This window comes from Lygodium microphyllum, chromosome 11 (assembly GCF_053477565.2).
Source record: "Lygodium microphyllum isolate KBCC chromosome 11, Lygodium_microphyllum_v1.1.10, whole genome shotgun sequence".
NCBI classification, from domain to species: domain Eukaryota; kingdom Viridiplantae; phylum Streptophyta; class Polypodiopsida; order Schizaeales; family Lygodiaceae; genus Lygodium; species Lygodium microphyllum.
The window spans coordinates 74,622,396-74,643,699 of record NC_141145.1 but is presented as its reverse complement, the minus strand read 5'-3'; the positions used below and the strand labels follow the sequence as shown (position 1 = coordinate 74,643,699).

The following is a 21,304-nucleotide window of genomic DNA, read 5'->3' as shown; positions in this document are numbered from 1 at the left end:
TGTTAACAGCCTCAACCCAAAGGCACTTTGTCACAAGGACATGAGATTTTGAGATGCTTTAATCTTGCCGATAACATTTGATTAAGTTAATCAAATGTGCAAGGTTGTTTAAGCACATGTAATGCACATGGTAAATATTCTATAGTAACATGCCAAGGACCTTGAGAATGCAGTGGGTGTTAAAGGCAAAAGTTATGATAAGTTATGCCAATTGGGCTTTGGGGGTCAGTTGGTGTCAGTTTTGACTCTGGGACAATTATTTGATTGATAAGTGTTAGTGGTGACACTAGGGTCTAGCATTAATTAATTAATTAATGCCGCTGTAAGGGTCAATAGAGGTTGCGGACTACTCTAGGTTGCGATAGGTGTGTACTAGTGTGGTACACACACAGAATAAAAGAACGTATTTATACTTAGGATACGATACACTTACACCCGCTAGGATGAGTTCACATGTGTAAAGTAATATATACACGCGAGAGCATAAGGGGCCTTTACACCCAACATTGGGCTTGGGAGTGGTGGCCAAGGCTTGGAAGCGATGGAACTCTGAATCATCGGCAATCAGCTTGGTAAGAAAATGGGTCATGTGGTAAAGGCCATTAGGCTGTACCTTGCCTCGAGCAATCACTAAACTAGTTTGAGAGTCTGGAACCTCAACTATGGTTGCGGAAAAGAAAACTGCTCTCCCAACTAGCTGAGTTGCTCAATGGACAACAAGCTCACTCCAAGTTGAGGGATATGATAGACATTATCCAACGAAGTGAGATCCAGATCCTCGTTAGCGGAAAAACAGACGCGACCTTAGGCTTGAACCACGATCGAAGAGTTACTTGCTATGTAGACTCTCTCGGCTGTAGGGGCTTGGGAAATGAAAATGTCCTCTATAAGGGTCTTGTGATGGGTAGCTTCATTGTTCACAAGCCAAATAGGTGTTGATGTACTTGGCTGTGACGAGTGGGCCTTTGTAGTCGTTGCCTTGTCTCTTAAGAAGATGATGTAGGCCTATGTATACGAGTCTAACAAACCTTTGGAGTTGAATAGTTCCCTGACTGTGATGGCTAACTTGTGGTAGTGTGGGCTCGACCTCGCCATTGCCCCTATTGGGGGTCGCCATGACCCTACTTTCCCTGCTAGGGGTTACTCGATTGGGGTGTGGGGTTTGATTCTTAGATTTTGGTTGTGTCCCTCTTGCCTTAGATTGACACTTGTTGTCATAATGGCCAACCTTTTGACAATGTTGACAATACCTATTTTTCTTAGGTATATTTTGTTAGCGATCATAGCCTGTTTGGTGGGCAGGCAGGCCTGCACAGTCGGACCAGCGGGCTGCTGCACAGTCGGACTGTGCAGTCGGACTGCCACGTGGCAGTCCGACTGCCTGCAGCCGACTTACTCCAGGCTGCGCCCTATTTCTGGCGCCCCATTTCAGGCAGTTTTTCGGCTATATATTGCCGACGTTTTCAGCAGTCTGCCCATTCTTCTCTGTCGCAGATTACAGACCGGTGCCGTGCAGATTTCTGTCTCTGTTCACAGATTTTAGACAGCAGACAGTGCAGACTGCAGCAGACTTCGAGGTGGACAGCAGGTCGCATCGTCGAGGTGGAGACACGCAGTCCAGCGCACTGCGCCCGTGTATATCTTTGTATTCAGCATTCTTTATACAGCAGATCTTCATTGTACACTGTCTCTTTCTCTCCCTTTTCTCTCTGCGTTCTCTCTCTCTCAGTCCTACGCTTCCGCACCGCTGCACTCTGACATGGTATCAGAGCAGTGTTTGAGGGCTGACTGAGCGCAGAATCAACCTGAAGAGGAGTTTCCATCGCGACACAAATTTGCGTTTTTTTGCGTTTAAGGGCAGACAGGAGGGCTGCGCCTTGGAACAAGGCTGAAACGAGTGTGGGCGCATAGGAAAGGAGTACAGGTGGTGGATTTGCTGCTGTTTACTGCTGTTTGACGCGGAGAAAGTTTGAGTTTTCAACCTAAAAGTGCAGGTTTTGCTTTTTCATCGCCTTCGGCGGGTGAAGAAGCTTCGGGACGCAGAAGAGCCTTAGCAGGCTGAGTTTACTCAGTCAGAGGGAGCTGCTTTTGCGTTTGAGAAGGCATTGCAGGTGAAGATGTCTACAGAGATGGACTTGGAGTTCTAGGCGATTATGGACCGGAAGGTGCCTGTCTTACCGGCTCTTCCTACAGATCAGAAGCTCGACGGCGACAACTACCGCATTTGGCGCGTTATGATGTTGGCCATTCTTGAGTCCTATGATTTGGCGGAGTTGGTACAGGAAGATATTGACCGGCCTTCGGTAAGAGATGAGTCCAAACTCTCTTCCAATGCTCGTGCGGAGTTGGCCAGGGCCCAGTCTCATTGGGACAAACTGAATGCCAGGATTCGATCCTTTCTCTTTCTATCATGCACTACAGCCGTGATCGCTCACATCGAGCACTTGACGGTGGCTCGTGAGATATGGCTGGAGCTTGATCAAATGTACAACCGGATGACCCTGATAAAGAGGGTTTCTTTGGAGGTCCAGATGCGGACTTTGTCCGTCAATAAGTCTTCTTCGCTAAGGGAACACATTAACAAGCTAAGGCAGCTACAGATGCAGGTTCAGAATGCGGGGAAGCCGATTTCCTCTGAAGACATGGCGATCACACTATTGTCCCAGTTGCCGCCACGATTCGGTACATTTTACTCTGCCCTTATTGCTTCGGGGCGAGAGTTTACTCTTCGGTGGGAAGAGTTAGTTCCTATGGTCTTGGACCAAGAGGAACAGTTAAAGGGACAGAATGCTTCCAAGACGGAGGCGTTGACAGGTCAAGCCTCTCAGAAGAAGGGGAAGGACCAAAAGAAGAAGAAGGGGGATAACAAGTCCAAGAAGGACAAGGACAAAGACTCCACATGTCATATTTGTGGAAAGACTGGCCATTGGAAGAAGGATTGCCCTGACAAAGACTCAAAGGACACCAAGAAGAAGGAAACCAAGGATTCTGGAGCGGTGGCTGCACCCTCATCAGCTGCATTTCTACATCTAGTTGTCATTGAGGACACTTCACCGAATGCTTCTGATGCTGCGATGACAGCTCCCCAAGGTCGAGAGTGGATTGTTGACAGTGGTGCCTCACGGCACATGACTCCTTTATCAGATGGTGTTGCCCAGCTGCGACCATCGCGTGGGCAGGTTCTCATTGGAGACAGCTCTTCAGTTTCTATTGCAGGTCGGGCTAAGATGCAGCTTATTCCGGATGGACGAGGTGGCACCCATACCTCAGAGGTTTTGCATGTACCAGGATTAGGGTACCATCTCCTTTCAGTTCATAAGATTTGCTCCCTTGGTATTTTGGTAGAGTTTGACAGTTCTACTGTGCGAGTCCTTGATCGTGAATCGAGGAAGGTTCTATCATCTGGATATGAGGAGAGCGGCATTTACAAACTGAAGTCTTCCACTGCTCTCTCTACTCTTCTTCTTACCTCACAGTCACAGTCTGAATTATGGCATGCTCGGTTTGGTCACCTGAACTATGACTATCTTCGGAGGGCGTCACGTGGACAGCTTGTTCGAGGGTTGCCGGATATAGTGGTGAGCCAGCAGCCATGTGTCTCCTGCATACGGGGGAAGCAGCATAGGGATGCCATTCCCCACACAGCTTCGAGGCGGTCTACTTCACCGATGGAGCTAGTATCTACGGATCTATGTGGCCTGATGAGGAATGAGTCCCTGCGTAGGAGCTCGTACTTCATGCTGATCGTGGATGACTACAGCAGGATGACATGGGCCTACTTTTTGGCACTAAAGTCAGAAGCTTTCTCGCACTTCAAGGATTGGCTTCTCTTTGAGGAGAACCGATCAGGCCGGAAGTTGAAGACCTTGCGATCCGACAAGGGAGGTGAATTTGTGTCTAATGAATTTGCTCGGTTTTGTGCAGATAGAGGAATTCACCAGGAGTTAGCCAATACCAATACTCCTCAAGAAAATGGTATTCTAGAGCGGAAGAACCGCAGTGTGATCGAGATGGCGCGCACCATGATGGAGCACCGACAGACCCCTCAGGTTCTGTGGGCCGAGGTTGTGGCTACTGCAGTCCACATCCTTAATCGATCCCCTACTTCGGCCGTAGAAGGGATGACTCCATTTGAGGCTTATTTTGGGCCAGATGTTTCTTACTTTTGGGTCTTTGGGTGTGATGCCTATGTTCACATTCCCAAGGCTCACCGTGACAAATTTGAAGCGGCTTCCCGAAAACAGGTATTTGTTGGCTACAGCTCCCAGCCCCAAGGCTACCGACTGTATGATCCCGTCAAGCGAGATGTATATACTAGCCGTGATGTGCGGTTTGTGGAGGTTCCGGCTTCTTCAACGGGTGAGGAGCACCCCGTTCTTGGAGATCCAGGGGAGAGTTTGGCTCCTTCTACAGTTCCACTGGAGCCTGTGCCGTTTGATTATGATTCTGTTTCTGACACAGAGTCTACTGTTCCACCGGATCCTTCTGCGGAGTTACCACCGGTGGACATTCCAGAGTCTTCTACTGATGGAGAACGATGAGGGGAGGTTCGGCCTCCTCCTCGCTGGGCCCGTGACACTCTCCGTGATTCAGGGATTGAGGGGGTTCCTGAGGAGTGGGGACCGCAGGATGGTCCGCGGCGGTCACGGAGGCACCAGGCGCATTCTTCGGAGCTTGTTTGCTTCAATTATTGTTTGATGTCCCGTGTTATGCAGGATCGAGAGCCCACCTCCGTGAAGGAGGCTTTACAGTCCGCCCCATGGAAGAAAGCTATGGAAGCTGAGTTGGAGGCTATTGAGAGGAATGGCACTTGGTCACTTGTGCCACGCCCCCCGAAGAAGAAGGTGATTGGAGTCAAGTGGGTCTTCAAGACCAAATATCTCAGTGATGGTACTTTGGATAAGCACAAGGCTCGCCTTGTTGCTAAGGGTTTTGCCCAGCGCCTAGGGATTGACTGTCATGACACCTTTGCCCCTACAGCTCGTATGGCAACCATTAGAGCTGTTCTTGCTTTGGCTGGCCATAGGAGATGGCCTGTTTATCAGCTGGATGTGAAGTCGGCCTTCCTGAATGGTGATCTGAAGGAGGAGATCTACGTTGAGCAGCCTCCTGGCTTTGGTTCTTCAGATAGGAAAGTCTACAGGTTGAAGAAGGCCCTGTATGGTCTCAAGCAGGCCCCGCGAGCTTGGAACGAGAAGATTGATTCGTTCCTCCAGACTCAGTTGGGATATCGGCGGTCCAAGGCCGATCCGCAGCTGTATGTTCACACTTCCGAGGATGGTTGTGTGCTGTTTGTATTATATGTTGATGATTTGATTGTCACAGGTGATGATGCACAGCAGGTCCAGGAGACAAAGTCAGCTTTACATCGGACGTTCGAGATGACGGATTTGGGGCTACTCCATTTCTTTTTAGGACATGAGATTTATCAGTCTCAGAGGGGGATTTTTCTCTCCCAACAGAGATATATACAGGAGCTCTTGGTGTCTTTTGAGATGGAAGATTGTCGGGCCCTCTCTACTCCTATGGATCCGAACTGGAAGGCCACTTCCCACTCAGCTTCTCCTTTGGCGGATGCTTCCCGCTATCGACAGTTGATAGGGTCTTTGATTTGGCTTCTCAACACCAGGGTTGATCTATGTTTTGCTGTTGGGCTCTTGGCAGGGTTCATGAGTGAACCTAAGACGGTGCATTGGCAGGCTGCTCAGAGGATACTTCGGTATTTGAGGGGGACGTCTGATTTGGGGATTCATTACCCCACAGGGACAGATGGGTCCGATCTTGTACTTGCAGGTTGGAGCGACTCGGATTGGGCCGGTGACTTGGACCACAGGCGGTCTACAACAGGTTACTGCTTTACTTTGGGTGCAGGTGTTATTTCATGGAGTAGCAAGAAGCAGCCCACGGTAGCCCTTTCGTCTACTGAGGCGGAGTATCGGGCCGCGTCTTCCACCACATGCGAGGTTGTGTGGCTTCGGAGATTGTTGGAGGAGCTTGGGTGCCCCCAGACTTGTCCTACATTGCTGCGATGTGACAATGAGAGTTGCATTGCCTTGGCGAGGAACCCTGTTTTTCATGCCCGGACGAAGCACATTGAGATTCAGTACCATTTCATCCGAGAAAAGCTTCTGGATGAGACCATCACTGTGGAGTATTGCAAGACGGAGGACAATCTTGCGGATTTGTTTACAAAGGCGCTTCCTCAGGCTCTCCTTCGGCAACATTCCAGATCCCTAAGGCTTCTGCCCTGCCCAGGCTCTGAGAGGGGGTGTTAGCGATCATAGCCTGTTTGGTGGGCAGGCAGGCCTGCACAGTCGGACCAGCAGGCTGCTGCATAGTCGGACTGTGCAGTCGGACTGCCACGTGGCAGTCCGACTGCCTGCAGCCGACTTACTCCAGGCTGCGCCCTATTTCTGGCACCCCATTCCAGGCAGTTTTTCGGCTATATATTGCCGACGTTTTCAGCAGTCTGCCCATTCTTCTCTGTCGCAGATTACAGACCGGTGCCGTGCAGATTTCTGTCTCTGTTCACAGATTTTAGACAGCAGACAGTGCAGACTGCAGCAGACTTCGAGGTGGACAGCAGGTTGCATCGTCGAGGTGGAGACACGCAGTCCAGCGCACTGCGCCCGTGTATATCTTTGTATTCAGCATTCTTTATACAGCAGATCTTCATTGTACACTGTCTCTTTCTCTCCCTTTTCTCTCTGCGTTCTCTCTCTCTCAGTCCTACGCTTCCGCACCGCTGCACTCTGACATATTTTGCCATCCAGATTTAAGAGTAGATTGTGTGGTTCCTTGGGATTTACTAGTCTTGTTTTGGTTTGAGGTTTGTTTGCCCTTGCCTTGTTGCCCCTTTTGAGAAGGTGCAACGAGAGCCCCCTTCATTGAGAACGTGTTATGAAATTGATCTAACAGTCATACGTAACGCAACAACTGACACCCAAACTCATAAAATTTGGGCATTTGAGGTGGTAAAATCACCTGCTACACAAAATGGAAATATTTTCACGGCAGCTTATTAAGGAACATGTAATCTAATTATTGAAGGACTTCGGAGCCGAATGGTTGAGAACTCAATGAGGGGACGTCGATACTTAGCCAACTTGATTTTCAAGTCATCCTAGTCGGCGATTTTAAAGTTTTGGAGCTCATGATAAATTGATGCATAGTGGTTAGCTGAGTGTACTCAATGCTCGAATGCTAAAATTTTGAAGCTGAGGGTGAAACTCTGGCAATAAGCCCTGCATAAAGCGCGACAATAGTGGAGGCATTACAAGTCTTTCATGAGCTGACCATCTCGTATGGAACAAGTATAGGATCAGGTTGGGGTTCTAACCCTTGCACTAAATCCCATAGGTTCTGAGAGTCTAAGACATACCTCATCGAGTTTGACCAAGTAGTATAGTTTGACCTATTGAAATGAGTCTTGTCATTAAAGTATGCTTGGCGGATAAGGAGCTAAAACCTTGAGGTGTTTGGTGAAGATGGATAGGTGCGGTAGGGTGGAGGATAAGATGGTGGTGGTGGTGGTGGATAAGGAGGAGGAGGAGGTAATGGTGGATAGGTAGAAATAGGTTGTTGATGTTCAATGATTATTGATTGATGTGGAGGTATCGAAGCTATTATAGTTCTATATGGTAACGTAGGTAGAGGTGGAGGCATTGGGACACAATAGCCCTATCCAAATATCGGTTGGGGTGCAACATAATGATTGATGGTCCACTAGGTAATGCCATAAATGAAAATTGCGGTACGAAACGATCCATATCAAGGATATTTGTGATAATCTCTAGAGGGATAACTCGAAAATGTGTCTGTGGGTTTGAGCTTCTATCACAGGTACACCACTCAGAAATGGATATATAGAGGTCTTAAAGGTTGTTCCTAAATGTGTAGAATCTCTTGGTGTGGTGTGTGGTGGTAAATGTGGTTCACTTAAATGGAAGTAGAATGGAGAGTCTAGGGGAAGATGTGAGAACGATGGTTGTGAGTCCAAATGGATTAGTAATTGATGTTGTTGTGGGAAACATGGTTGATTCCTTTTGTCCATTAAATGCATTAGATGAATATGCACCTACTCCAAATTGACCATGAGAAATATAATCATTTGAAGGAAAAAGAAGGAAAGAAATACTTACAAGTTTTTCTTTCAACTTCTTGTCTAGTTTTGAGTTCATAAAGAAATACTTGTCTTCCTCATTACTTAGAAACTAAAGGTTATTTTGAAGAGTCCCTTCTTGACGAGCATATCCCCTGATCCAACAAAAAATATAGAATCAATTAGCGTAGAATATGACATAATAGGGTTTGTACTTGGTATTGGAGAAAAGTACTGTGGAACTGGAGTGTAATTCGAGCCAAGTTCCACTTGCGGATGACTAGTTCATAGTGGAGATTCCAAAGTTGTGTGCACTGAATATATAGGAGATAACTTAGGCTTGCCTTCAACCTTTTGTTGAACCCTATGCATAAGGATGAGATCATACTCGACGGGAGAAATTTGATATTGTTTGTGGACTCCATGGTAGTTCGATGGTTCTTTACCCATATCAAAACAGTTAGGGTTAGGGTAACTCAGAGATAGTGAACACAATGAATAATGAAGTGAATGACTACTGAATATATAGTGCTCATGCATCGAATACACTATGGAGTGAATATTGAACCTTGAACTCTTGTATCTTCGGGACCAAGGCAGAGGTTATGAGCTGAAGAGTGTTGTACTCCGAATAGATCTCAAAACGCAGCAAGGCAGCCTTCGTGTGTTGAATAATAACAAACACAACCAAAGAGATTGCTGGATTAGATATAGACAAGTAGTGTAGAGAGAGAGAGAGAGAGAGAGAGAGAGAGAGAGAGAGAGAGAGAGTTTTACGAAAAAGAGAGAGAGAGAGAGAGGGAGAGCAAAAATGCAAGTTCTAGAGAGAAAATTGGGCGACAATTGGAGAGAATAGACAATTGTGCAAGAAGTGTAGGCAACAATTGAAGGAGAGAGAAACTTACTAAATGCAGATTTTGGATGATGGCGATAGGTCCAGCTGATGATGTCAGCAGCAAAGGCAAGCTTCAGATAGTAGGCAATAACTCTATGGTACCAGGTGACAACTCCTAGCTGTATGTGACAGCTCATAGGTGGAGATGAAGGCTGAAATTAGGCGTTAGATTGTAGTAGACAACAATGGGAAACTCTGATAGTGATATTCTCCACGAACGGGGTGTGGACAGTAGAGATACGGCTCCCGAAATATGCAAAAATGAGATTGATGAAGAGTGATGGGATTGCATGCCTATTTATAGAAAATTTAGGGCACCTAAATTAGGGTTTTTGCATGTGGGACATAGTAACTCTCTAGGATTGCGCTTCTTTTTAAAATGAGAAGGTTTTCATTAATTAAACATTTTTTGGGGCTGTTTAAGTTAGACTAATGCAATTTTAGCTCAACAGTTGCTGATGCACTTTTTAGAATGCCTTGCATTATAACTATTACAATGGCTATCATGAAGATTTTTGAGTGATGAGGAACACTCATGACCAAGATGCTGATTTTGCAAGGCAAATTTATAGAAAGGAGATTCTCATCAGGATTATTCCATCAAAGATTGTTACCTTCTCATGAATAATTGCATGTGTTACTTTTCTTTTACAAAAAGTGCTTAAAGAAAGTCAAGAACCTTCTTTCGAAGGATACAGAGGAAGAGTAGTCACTTTATTGGCCAACATTACAAAGACACATACTGTTAGAGAGATCATAGCCAGGGCTGCACAGTCGGACTGTGCAGTCGGACTGCCACGTGGCAGTCCGACTGCCTGCAGCCCAGTCGGCTGCATTTAATGCAGCCGACCTGTCCTATTCTTTGGGCAGATTTCGGCTATTTATACCTGAGGTCTCCAGCAGTCTTCCTATTCATTCTCTGTCGCAGATTACAGACCGGTGCCGTGCAGATCTCTGTCTCTGTTCGCAGATTTCAGACAGCAGACAGTGCAGACTGCAGCAGACTTCGAGGTGGACAGCAGGTCGCATCGTCGAGGTGGAGACACGCAGTCCAGCGCACTGCGCCCGTGTATATCTTTGTATTCAGCGTTCTTTATACAGCAGATCTTCAGTGTACACTGTCTCTTTCTCTCCCTTCTCTCTCTGCGTTCTCTCTCTCTCAGTCCTACGCTTCCGCACCGCTGCACTCTGACATGGTATCAGAGCAGTGTTTGAGGGCTGACTGAGCGCAGAATCAACCTGAAGTGGAGTTTCCATCGCGACACAAATTTGCGTTTTTTGCGTTTAAGGGCAGACAGGAGGGCTGCGCCTTGGAACAAGGCTGAAACGAGTGTGGGCGCACAGGAAAGGAGTACAGGTGGTGGATTTGCTGCTGTTTACTGCTGTTTGTCGCGGAGAAAGTTTGAGTTTTCAACCTAAAAGTGCAGGTTTTGCTTTTTTCATCGCCTCCGGCGGGTGAAGGAGCTTCGGGACGCTGAAGAGCCTTAGCAGGCTGAGTCTACTCAGTCAGAGGGGGCTGCTTTTGCGTTTGAGAAGGCATTGCAGGTGAAGATGTCTACAGAGATGGACCTGGAGTTCCAGGCGATTATGTACCGGAAGGTGCCTGTCCTACCGGCTCTTCCTACAGATCAGAAGCTCGACGGCGACAACTACCGCATTTGGCGCGTTATGATGTTGGCCATTCTGGAGTCCTATGATTTGGCGGAGTTGGTACAGGAAGATATTGACCGGCCTTCGGTAAGAGATGAGTCCAAACTCTCTTCCGATGCTCGTGCGGAGTTGGCCAGGGCCCAGTCTCATTGGGACAAACTGAATGCCAGGATTCGATCCTTTCTCTTTCTATCATGCACTACAGCCGTGATCGCTCACATCGAGCACCTGATGGTGGCTCGTGAGATATGGCTGGAGCTTGATCAAATGTACAATCGGATGACCCTGATGAAGAGGGTTTCTTTGGAGGTACAGATGCGGACCTTGTCCGTCAATAAGTCTTCTTCGCTAAGGGAACACATTAACAAGCTAAGGCAGCTACAGATGCAGGTTCAGAATGCGGGGAAGCCGATCTCCTCCGAAGACATGGCGATCACACTATTGTCCCAGTTGCCGCCACGATTCGGTACATTTTACTCTGCCCTTATTGCTTCGGGGCGAGAGTCTACTCTTCGGTGGGAGGAGTTGGTTCCTATGGTCTTGGACCAAGAGGAACAGTTAAAGGGACAGAATGCTTCCAAGACCGAGGCGTTGACAGGTCAAGCCTCTCAGAAGCAGGGGAAGGACCAAAAGAAGAAGAAGGGGGATAACAAGTCCAAGAAGGACAAGGAGAAGGACAAGGACAAAGATTCCACATGCCATATTTGTGGAAAGACTGGCCACTGGAAGAAGGATTGCCCTGACAAAGACTCGAAGGACACCAAGAAGAAGGACACCAAGGATTCTGGAGCGGTGGCTGCACCCTCATCAGCTGCATTTCTACATTTAGTTGTCATTGAGGACGCTTCACCGAATGCTTTTGATGCTGCGATGGCAGCTTCCCAATCTCGAGAGTGGATTATTGATAGTGGTGCCTCACGGCACATGACTCCTTCATCGGATGGTGTTGCCCAGCTGCGACCTTCGCGTGGGCAGGTTCTCATTGGAGACAGCTCTTCAGTTTCTATTGTAGGTCGGGGTAAGATGCAGCTTATTCCGGATGGACGAGGTGGCACCCATACCTCAGAGGTTTTGCATGTACCAGGATTGGGGTACCATCTCCTTTCAGTCCATAAGATTTGTTCCCTTGGTCTTCTGGTGGAGTTTGACAGTTCTACAGTGCGAGTCCTTGATCGTGAATCGAGGAAGGTTCTATCATCTGGATATGAGGAGAACGGCATTTACAAACTGAAGTCTTCCACTGCCCTCTCTACTCTTCTTCTTACCTCACAGTCACAGTCTGAATTATGGCATGCTAGGTATGGTCACCTGAACTATGACTATCTTCGGAAGGCGTCACGGGGACAGCTTGTTCGAGGGTTGCCGGATATAGTGGTGAGCCAGCAGCCATGTGTCTCCTGCATACGGGGGAAGCAGCATAGAGATGCCATTCCCCATACCGCTTCGCGGCGGTCTACTTCACCGATGGAGTTAGTATCTACGGATCTATGTGGCCCTATGAGGAATGAGTCCCTGCGTGGGAGCTCGTACTTCATGCTGATCGTGGATGACTATAGCAGGATGACATGGGCCTACTTTTTGGCACTAAAATCAGAAGCTTTCTCGCACTTCAAGGATTGGCTTCTCTTTGAGGAGAACCGATCAGGCCGGAAGTTGAAGACCTTGCGATCCGACAAGGGAGGTGAATTTGTCTCTAATGAATTTGCTCGGTTTTGTGCAGATAGAGGAATTCACCAGGAGTTTGCCAATACGAATACTCCACAAGAAAATGGTATTCTCGAACGGAAGAACCGCAGTGTGATCGAGATGGCGCGCACCATGATGGAGCACCGACAGACCCCCCAGGTTCTGTGGGCCGAGGCTGTGGCTACTGCAGTCCACATTCTTAACCGATCTCCTACTTCGGCCGTGGAAGGGATGACTCCATTTGAGGCGTATTTTGGGTCGAAGCCAGATGTTTCTTACTTTCGGGTCTTTGGGTGTGATGCCTATGTTCACATCCCCAAAGCTCACCGTGACAAATTCGAAGCGGCTTCCCGCAAACAGGTATTTGTTGGCTACAGCTCCCAGTCCCAAGGCTACCGACTGTATGATCCCGTCAAACGGGATGTATATACTAGCCGTGATGTGCGGTTTGTGGAGGTTCCGGCTTCTTCAACGGGTGAGGAGCATCCCGTTCTTGGAGATCCAGGGGAGAGTTTGGCTCCTTCTACAGTTCCACTGGAGCCTGTGCCGTTTGATTATGATTCTGTTTCTGACACAGAGTCTACAGTTCCACCGGATCCTTCTGAGGAGTTACCACCGGTGGACATTCTAGAGTCTTCTACTGATGGAGAACGACGAGGGGAGGTTCGGCCTCCTCCTCGCTGGGCCCGTGACACACTCCGTGATTCAGGGATCGAGGGGGTTCCTGAGGAGTGGGGACCGCAGGATGGTCCGCGGCGGTCACGGAGGCACCAGGCGCATTCTTCGGAGCTTGTGTGCTCCAATTATTGTTTGATGTCCCGAGTTATGTAGGATCGAGAGCCCACCTCCGTGAAGGAGGCTTTACAGTCCGCCCCATGGAAGAAAGCTATGGAAGCTGAGTTGGAGGCTATTGAGAGGAATGGCACTTGGTCACTTGTGCCACGCCCCCCGAAGAAGAAGGTGATTGGAGTCAAGTGGGTCTTTAAGACCAAATATCTCAGTGATGGTACTTTGGATAAGCACAAGGCTCGCCTTGTTGCTAAGGGTTTTGCCCAGTGCCCAGGGATTGACTGTCATGACACCTTTGCCCCTACAGCTCGTATGGCAACCATTAGAGCTGTTCTTGCTTTGGCTGGCCATAGGAGATGGCCTGTTTATCAGCTGGATGTGAAGTCGGCCTTCCTGAATGGTGATTTGAAGGAGGAGATCTACGTTGAGCAGCCTCCTGGCTTTGGTTCTTCAGATGGGAAAGTCTACAAGTTGAAGAAGGCCCTGTATGGTCTCAAGCAGGCCCCGCGAGCTTGGAACGAGAAGATTGATTCGTTCCTCCAGACTCAGTTGGGATATCGGCGGTCCAAGGCCGATCCGCAGCTGTATGTTCACACTTCCGAGGATGGTTGTGTGCTGTTTGTATTATATGTTGATGATTTGATTGTCACAGGTGATGATGCACAGCAGGTCCAGGAGACAAAGTCAGCCTTACATCGGACGTTCGAGATGACGGATTTGGGGCTACTCCATTTCTTTTTAGGACATGAGATTTTTCAGTCTCAGAGGGGGATCTTTCTCTCCCAACAGAGATATGTTCAGGAGCTCTTGGTGTCTTTTGAGATGGAAGATTGTCGGGCCCTCTCTACTCCTATGGATCCGAACTGGAAGGCCACTTCCCACTCAGCTTCTCCTTTGGCGGATGCTTCCCGCTATCGACAGTTGATAGGGTCTTTGATTTGGCTTCTCAACACCAGGGTTGATCTATGTTTTGCTGTTGGGCTCTTGGCAGGGTTCATGAGTGAACCTAAGACGGTGCATTGGCAGGCTGCTCAGAGGATACTTCGGTATCTGGGGGGGACGTCTGATTTGGGGATTCATTACCCCGCAGGGACAGATGGGTCAGATCTTGTACTTGCAGGTTGGAGCGACTCGGATTGGGCCGGTGACGTGGACCACAGGCGGTCTACAACAGGTTACTGCTTTACTTTGGGTGCAGGAGTTATTTCATGGAGTAGCAAGAAGCAGCCCACGGTAGCCCTTTCGTCTACTGAGGCGGAATATCGGGCCGCATCTTCCACCACATGCGAGGTTGTGTGGCTTCGGAGATTGTTGGAGGAGCTTGGGTGCCCCCAGACTCGTCCTACATTGCTGCGATGTGACAATGAGAGTTGCATTGCCTTGGCGAGGAATCCTGTTTTTCATGCCCGGACGAAGCACATTGAGATCCAGTACCACTTCATCCGAGAAAAGCTTTTGGATGAGACCATCACTGTGGAGTATTGCAAGACGGAGGATAATCTTGCGGATTTGTTTACGAAGGCGCTTCCTCAGGCTCTACTTCGGCAACATTCCAGATCCCTCAGGCTTCTGCCCTGCCCAGGCTCTGAGAGGGGGTGTTAGAGAGATCATAGCCAGGGCTGCACAGTCGGACTGTGCAGTCGGACTGCCACGTGGCAGTCCGACTGCCTGCAGCCCAGTCGGCTGCATTTAATGCAGCCGACCTGTCCTATTCTTTGGGCAGATTTCGGCTATTTATACCTGAGGTCTCCAGCAGTCTTCCTATTCATTCTCTGTCGCAGATTACAGACCGGTGCCGTGCAGATCTCTGTCTCTGTTCGCAGATTTCAGACAGCAGACAGTGCAGACTGCAGCAGACTTCGAGGTGGACAGCAGGTCGCATCGTCGAGGTGGAGACACGCAGTCCAGCGCACTGCGCCCGTGTATATCTTTGTATTCAGCGTTCTTTATACAGCAGATCTTCAGTGTACACTGTCTCTTTCTCTCCCTTCTCTCTCTGCGTTCTCTCTCTCTCAGTCCTACGCTTCCGCACCGCTGCACTCTGACACATACAACTTCATTGAGGCTTGTTTAGCAAGTAAAAAATCCAAATATAATAGGCAAAAGACTCGAGGACTATTGCAATCTTTTTGGTGCCTAATGCATCATGGGTGGATTTTATCTCAAGTATTCCAAGAACACCTTAAGGTCATGATATGATTTGGGTTGTTATTGATAGATTCAACAAGCAATCACATTTTATTCCATGTCATAAAGCATTGAAATTTTTATAAGGTGCAAAACTTTTTAATTCAACATACCTTTAGATAACATGTATGCCTTCTAAAATAATCTTATTAGAGATACCAAATACACAAGTGACTTTTGGTATGCTTTACTTAAGAACTTGGAAAACACTTTAAAGTTTTCATGATCTTTTCATTCTCAAATTGATAGCCAAATGGAGGTGAGGAATATGATAGAAGCAGGTTAAAACAAGGTTCCAATGAAAATTCATCTTTTCCAAAGCGCTCTAGTTTTCAAGGCTTGACAAAATAAGTGAAATATTTTATTGATTTGAGATTCTTGCCCATTAGAAAATACACAATGCTTTCTATATAGGTTTGCTTAAGCCTTACATAAGACAAGAACCGGAGGAACCCATCACTAGAGATCTCCTAGAAGTTGAAGAAACAAAATTTTGAGAGTGCGCAATGGAAGGAAAACATGAACATAGGGAGGAAAGAGAAGAGAGAAACTGCAAGAGAGAAGAGAATGAAGTGATAACTTTGCATTGAATCTCATGGGTTCCTCCTTTACTTACATTGTTTAGCTCGCATGCCTTTCACTCGTTCCCATAATTCCATAATCTGCTCTTCTTTTTTGATCATTCTTACTTCCTGGCTGCCATCTTTCCTTGTAGTTTCCTTAGTTCCTATAATAAATACGACTCCCATGCTGATGGTTTACCAATAGGGGGATGGACTCAGGGTGACTGGTTACTGACAGCGGTGGCAAAAGACTTCTTGTCCATATTATTGCTGCTGAACTTAAGAGGGGAGACCGGTAAATCATGCCCCCAAGGTTGTCCCCTCTCCCCCCTTAGTAGGGTTTTACAAAGCACAAGGCAGTCGAAGGCTATTCGAGTGAGGCCGGACAGGTCAGTTCAGATGAGGGTGAAGACAAGGATGGGGTAGGTTAGGTTAGGGCGGGGTAGGGTAGGTTGGGGAGAGAGAGAGAGAGAGAGAGAGAGAGAGAGAGAGAGAGAGAGTCTTTTTACGAAAAAAAAAAGAGAGAGAGAGAGTCTTACCTTAGTAGATGCAATGTTTACTAATGATAGAATACATGTTTGAAGCCAAAATAGCAATATCATTAGAGTAAATAAGATGAATCAGCATCTTTGCCATGTGATTGAGTGCGTCCTTTGCTATCATATTTGCCTTTCTACTGTGATCTACCCATGTATGCAAAGCACTGGAAGACTTACTGGATGCATTGTTCTGCTGATTCATTTCTTCCAAGAGTAGAGCACTCTCTACATCAGCATACAAAAGGATTACATTAGAATTGCTCATAGCAGTCCTGAATGTATCCCAACTGTCTGGTAGAGTGCAAAGCAAGAAAGTAGCCTTAAATTCCTCATCAATCATGAACTTCAAGGCAACCAGCTGGCTGAAAACGGAGTTAAACTCACTCAAGTGAGTAGATATTGCTGTACCCTCTTTCATACACAAATCCATAAGCTTTTTCAGCCAATACACTTTGCTTGCAGCACTCTTCTGTGCATACAGTTCTTCTAGTCTAGTCCATATAGCATATGCAGAATCCAAACCTTCAATGTTGAACAGTAAGGCATCAGAAATCGATAGCTCTATAGTTGAGCGTGCAAGCTCATTTAACTCATCCCAATCATCCTGTTCCATATCTGCGGGCTTTGCCCCTTGTGTCTTGATCGGCTTTGCTTGCTTCTTTTGTAGTAGGATATTGTAGCACTGTTTTTTCCAAACTGCAAAGTTATGTGCTCCTTCAAGCTTGTTTGTGTGCATCAGATTACTGCTGTCATTGCTGCCAGCCATGATTCTCAGCCCAAATGTGACAAAAAAAAAACAGCAAATGCAGGCCCAAAACTGTCACCCAAGTGACCAAGGTACAAAAAAGTACCAACCAGCAATAAATAACCACATAGAAGCACAGATTTCAGATCTGTAATTAAATTTTCAGAAGCACCAAACCATGTGCTACAACATTCCACAACTGATTACAGCTGTTCCAAGGGCATATACATCTCATTACATGAGAAATTCCAAATTTTAGTTAAAATTTCTGTTGTACATGTACCCACGGGCATAAAATTTGACACGAACGGTCAAAAGCCCTAAAATTTCTGTGCTCAAAGCATCAACTACACATCTGCATTTTCTCTGTCATGCATATGACAGGTCAATTTTGCCAAAATAGAGCAATTTCAGCAAACCCCCAAATTTTACCAAGTGTTGATGTCCAAATTGCGTGGAATTCAATCTGCATGTACATAAACTGACCAAATGTTGCATAGATTTTGCCCAAACTGCAAAAGCCCCAAATTGCATGGGGTCCAATGTGCATCAATGTGGAGAAATTGGGTAAATTTCAGCCCAATTTGTGCATGTACATGAAAAGCCCCAAATGTTGGGGACAAAATGTCACAAAATTTCTGCAATTTCTGAGACAGATATCACTATTGCATCTTGCTCGCACCAAATTTGGACAAATACCCAAATTTTCCAAGTCCTATGTGCACTAATTTCAGTGAAATTAAAAGAATTTCACTAAAATGTGAAAAAGCCCCAAAATTCCCGGGCAAATCTTCACCGACTTTGCAATTTCTGAGTCAGATTGTCCAATTCTGCGTTAAGATCCCCAAATTTGGGAAAAGCCCCAAATTTCTGGCTCAGTTTTGCATAGATCTGAGATTTTGTGCTTGCGCGCGCGAACCTTGGTTAGAGGGGGGAATTTCAAAAGATTTTGAAGAAGAAAAATTTGATGATGGGTCGTGTATCGTGAGCCTCGCTGCCGGTTCCAGTCCGTCACGTGCTTGCCGTTGCGCGCCGTCAATGCCTGCCGGTCCCACGCCACTTTTTTGTCAGCACAGCCGTCATCTGTTACCTCGTCAAGTGCCGGTTGCTGCCCCCGTCACGCGTTGGACCTGCTAGTCTTCTACTCGTCAGGCGCCGGCTGCTGCCCCCGACTGCTGCTGGCGCCGTTAGTCCTCTACACGGCTGCCTGTTGGTCTTCTGCATGACCTATGCTACACATGTCGTTTTCACTTGACCCACTCTGCTCACTTGTCAAGTGAACTTTTGTCAGTCTTGAGACTTGACACTCCTTGGAAACGCGAACCTTGTAACCACCGCTCTGATACCATTTTATAGTGATGGGTCAAGCACGAAGATCGAGACAGTAGGTGTTTGTCAAGCGCAGAGAGACAGTGAGAGTGAGAGAGAGCAGAGCAGAGAGTGTGCACGTTTGTAGGTACAATGACGAGTGTGTACCTTTAGGTTTTTAGATAGATATATATGTGTAAGTACAAGTGCTAAGGGTGTGTTCACACCCAAGCACTTTTAAAGGCACGAGGGCCTTTATTCCCAACAAAAGACTCAGAAAAACAGCTGTTGTACTCATGCAAGTATGCGGGCCGGTATTTATGCAGCTCAAGATGCTTACGCATTAGTCTTAGTACCACTTATTTCTTTGTCAACAACCACACACGCTAAAATATGATTTTTCATTACTGAAGAAATAGCAAAAGCTGATATGACATGGATACACTTATCTTGATGTCGAAGCATAGTTTGTTTCCTTGTCTATTTTATATGAAATATGGCTCTGGTATCATGGGTAGAACCATGGTACATTATCTTGAAAAAGCATGTCATGGAGAGCCTTTCGATAGAGCATAAAGATAATGTATGTATACACTATCAAAATCTCAAAAGTGCCATTTGACTTTGATAATAATAGACCTTTAATAGAAATTATTTAGAGGAAATAAAGGTTTACATCTTATGATATATATTTAATGCTACCCCTTTCTTTTTCTTAAAAAAAAAAAAACAATAGTGAGAATAGCTAGCTACCTTGCCATGGTTTTACCCCATGGTATTTCATGTCTGTCATTGAGTGGGTTGCATTGCCACATTGATTCATTACTTTTGTTCTGAGTTCTTGGTGGGTTTTGGCATTGATAGGTATCGAACAAACTACTTTATTCTTGTTATTCTTCATCTACTTATTGGTGAGTTTTTTGGCACGTCTATTATATGAAGGCTATTTGAGTGGTACATTCAATCTTATTTTTCTGCTGTTATTTACTTGTTCATTTATTTATATGCTTCAACTTAGTTTGCAGCAACTGCTTTTGTACGAAGTCCAATGGCTATGGTGGCAGTAATGATGGCTACTATTGCAACTGCTGGCTGGAATGACAGGTGCTTGGTTTCTCATTGAAGCTTGAGTAACAGATTTCATCTGTTGGGAACAGTAGTGCATCCATATATTTGTATAACCTGCTATGGTTTTCAAGCTTCAAATTTACAAGCACACCTCACATGCCTTGTAAATCATAAGGAACACATCAATAGTCTCGAGTACCAAAACACATGCTTGATTTTCATGTGCTAAGAAGTCTTTGTGCAGCTTTGCAACATTTTTGAGTGAGAGGATTACAAGGGCTACAAGGCAGGTGTACCCTCCTCTTGCTGCAAAAATGCGTCCTCCTCACATGTAAGTTAAATATGCTTTTCTGAATTGGCTCAATTTGTTGTAAGCTTAATGGTCAAAAATCGGGAATTAATTTATTTAAAATCATTACAGATCAACTGGGAGAGGAGGTCCATCTAAAGGAGCTATTCACATATGTGGAAAGAATCGCTGGATGGTGTCGATAGGGTTGACTTCAGGTTAGGGAAACGGTCTACTTAGAGATATAGTCAGATTCATGTGATGCCAACTACTCTACACTTGGAATAATGTTTCGTTTTTTGGTTATGCACTGGGGTTCAAAACTGTATTGACATAAAAGACAGGCCTAGCAAGAGTCTAATCTTGTTTAATTGGTTGGTTGGTTTCTTTTTGTGTTAGTGAGCGTTCTTGTATGGTTCCTTTCATCAACGATGAAAGTCATACTTGGTGCTTTCATAATCAGCATCATGTGTAAGCCACTTAGCTTATTGGCATTTGCTGTAATTATGTGCTTTCTTTGTTTTCAAGTGTGCACTCTTTGTGCTATTGTTGAAGCAATGCACGTCATCCATTTTTTAAGCTGTGGGGTGCTGTTTTGGCAGTTACATTAATACACGCAAGCTTCCGAACCCCAAATTTGAAAGCAAGGTTGAATACATTCCGTGAGGAGTTCCGTGCAGTTTGGCGTAGCTATGCTGATCCGTAGTAGTAGCTTCTCTCAACCTGGAGAACCACTTGCTCTCAGTGCTTAATGTACATTTGCTAGTGGCTCGTCAGAGACCTGCACTCAATTGTGCAGAGGCAAACAGGGAGCTTGAATTACAAGGCCGTGTCCACAATAATACAATCACTAAGTGTGTTCTAAGATTACGAGCAAATAAGGTTACAAATTTCAAGATACATAACTCTTGTACAAATATTTTGTTAGAAGTTCATACAAGAGAAAAATGTATAGAAGCATGAGGCTCTGATATTGATAGTTTATTAGTAGTTTCTTTGTTCTAGGCCTGTTCAAATCAGAAGTGCTTAGACCTATCAAAATAGTGTTGACAAGTTGGGAATATAAGTTGAGGAAAATTTTTTAACCTCTTGTACTCCTAATTTGATTCCATTAATCTTAAAAGTTACTGTTTTGAATATGGCACGAAGGAGTGTGCACTTAAAGTAGGTAAACTTCTCAAGCTAGTGGTGGATATTTGTAGTAATGTGTGAGAGTGCATTCCTTTTTCAAGTTTGTTCATCCCATTGCATCTCGCCTTGCAGATTCCTCAATGTAAAAACAGGTCACTGAAAACCAGCACTTAATGGAGTGAAATTCCTGAAGTGGTCTGCAAATTGCAGTACATCATGTGCATGCACTCTCACACCATGAGTGGATACACATGCTTATTTGGTATTTGTAAACCACTCTAACTTAGGGATGACAAATATCAGTGACTTAATTGTTATAATATATCAAATCTTTTTACAGCCTATAGATATCT

General features: G+C 46.0%; 1 protein-coding gene across 1 annotated transcript in view; it reads left to right on the top strand.

The window, feature by feature from the left end:
* LOC148028969 (PRA1 family protein A1-like) overlaps window positions 1-20,905 on the top strand; it is a 33,129-nt gene extending 12,224 nt beyond the window's left edge. The window contains exons 2-7 of the mRNA XM_087687764.1: window positions 19,328-19,374; window positions 19,489-19,567; window positions 19,776-19,862; window positions 19,953-20,038; window positions 20,220-20,291; window positions 20,423-20,905. Of these exons, the coding sequence (XP_087543890.1) occupies window positions 19,328-19,374; window positions 19,489-19,567; window positions 19,776-19,862; window positions 19,953-20,038; window positions 20,220-20,291; window positions 20,423-20,526 (475 nt within the window). The 3' untranslated portion in view covers window positions 20,527-20,905. The remainder of the gene's footprint in view (window positions 1-19,327; window positions 19,375-19,488; window positions 19,568-19,775; window positions 19,863-19,952; window positions 20,039-20,219; window positions 20,292-20,422) is intronic.
* Window positions 20,906-21,304: the final 399 nt, after the last annotated feature.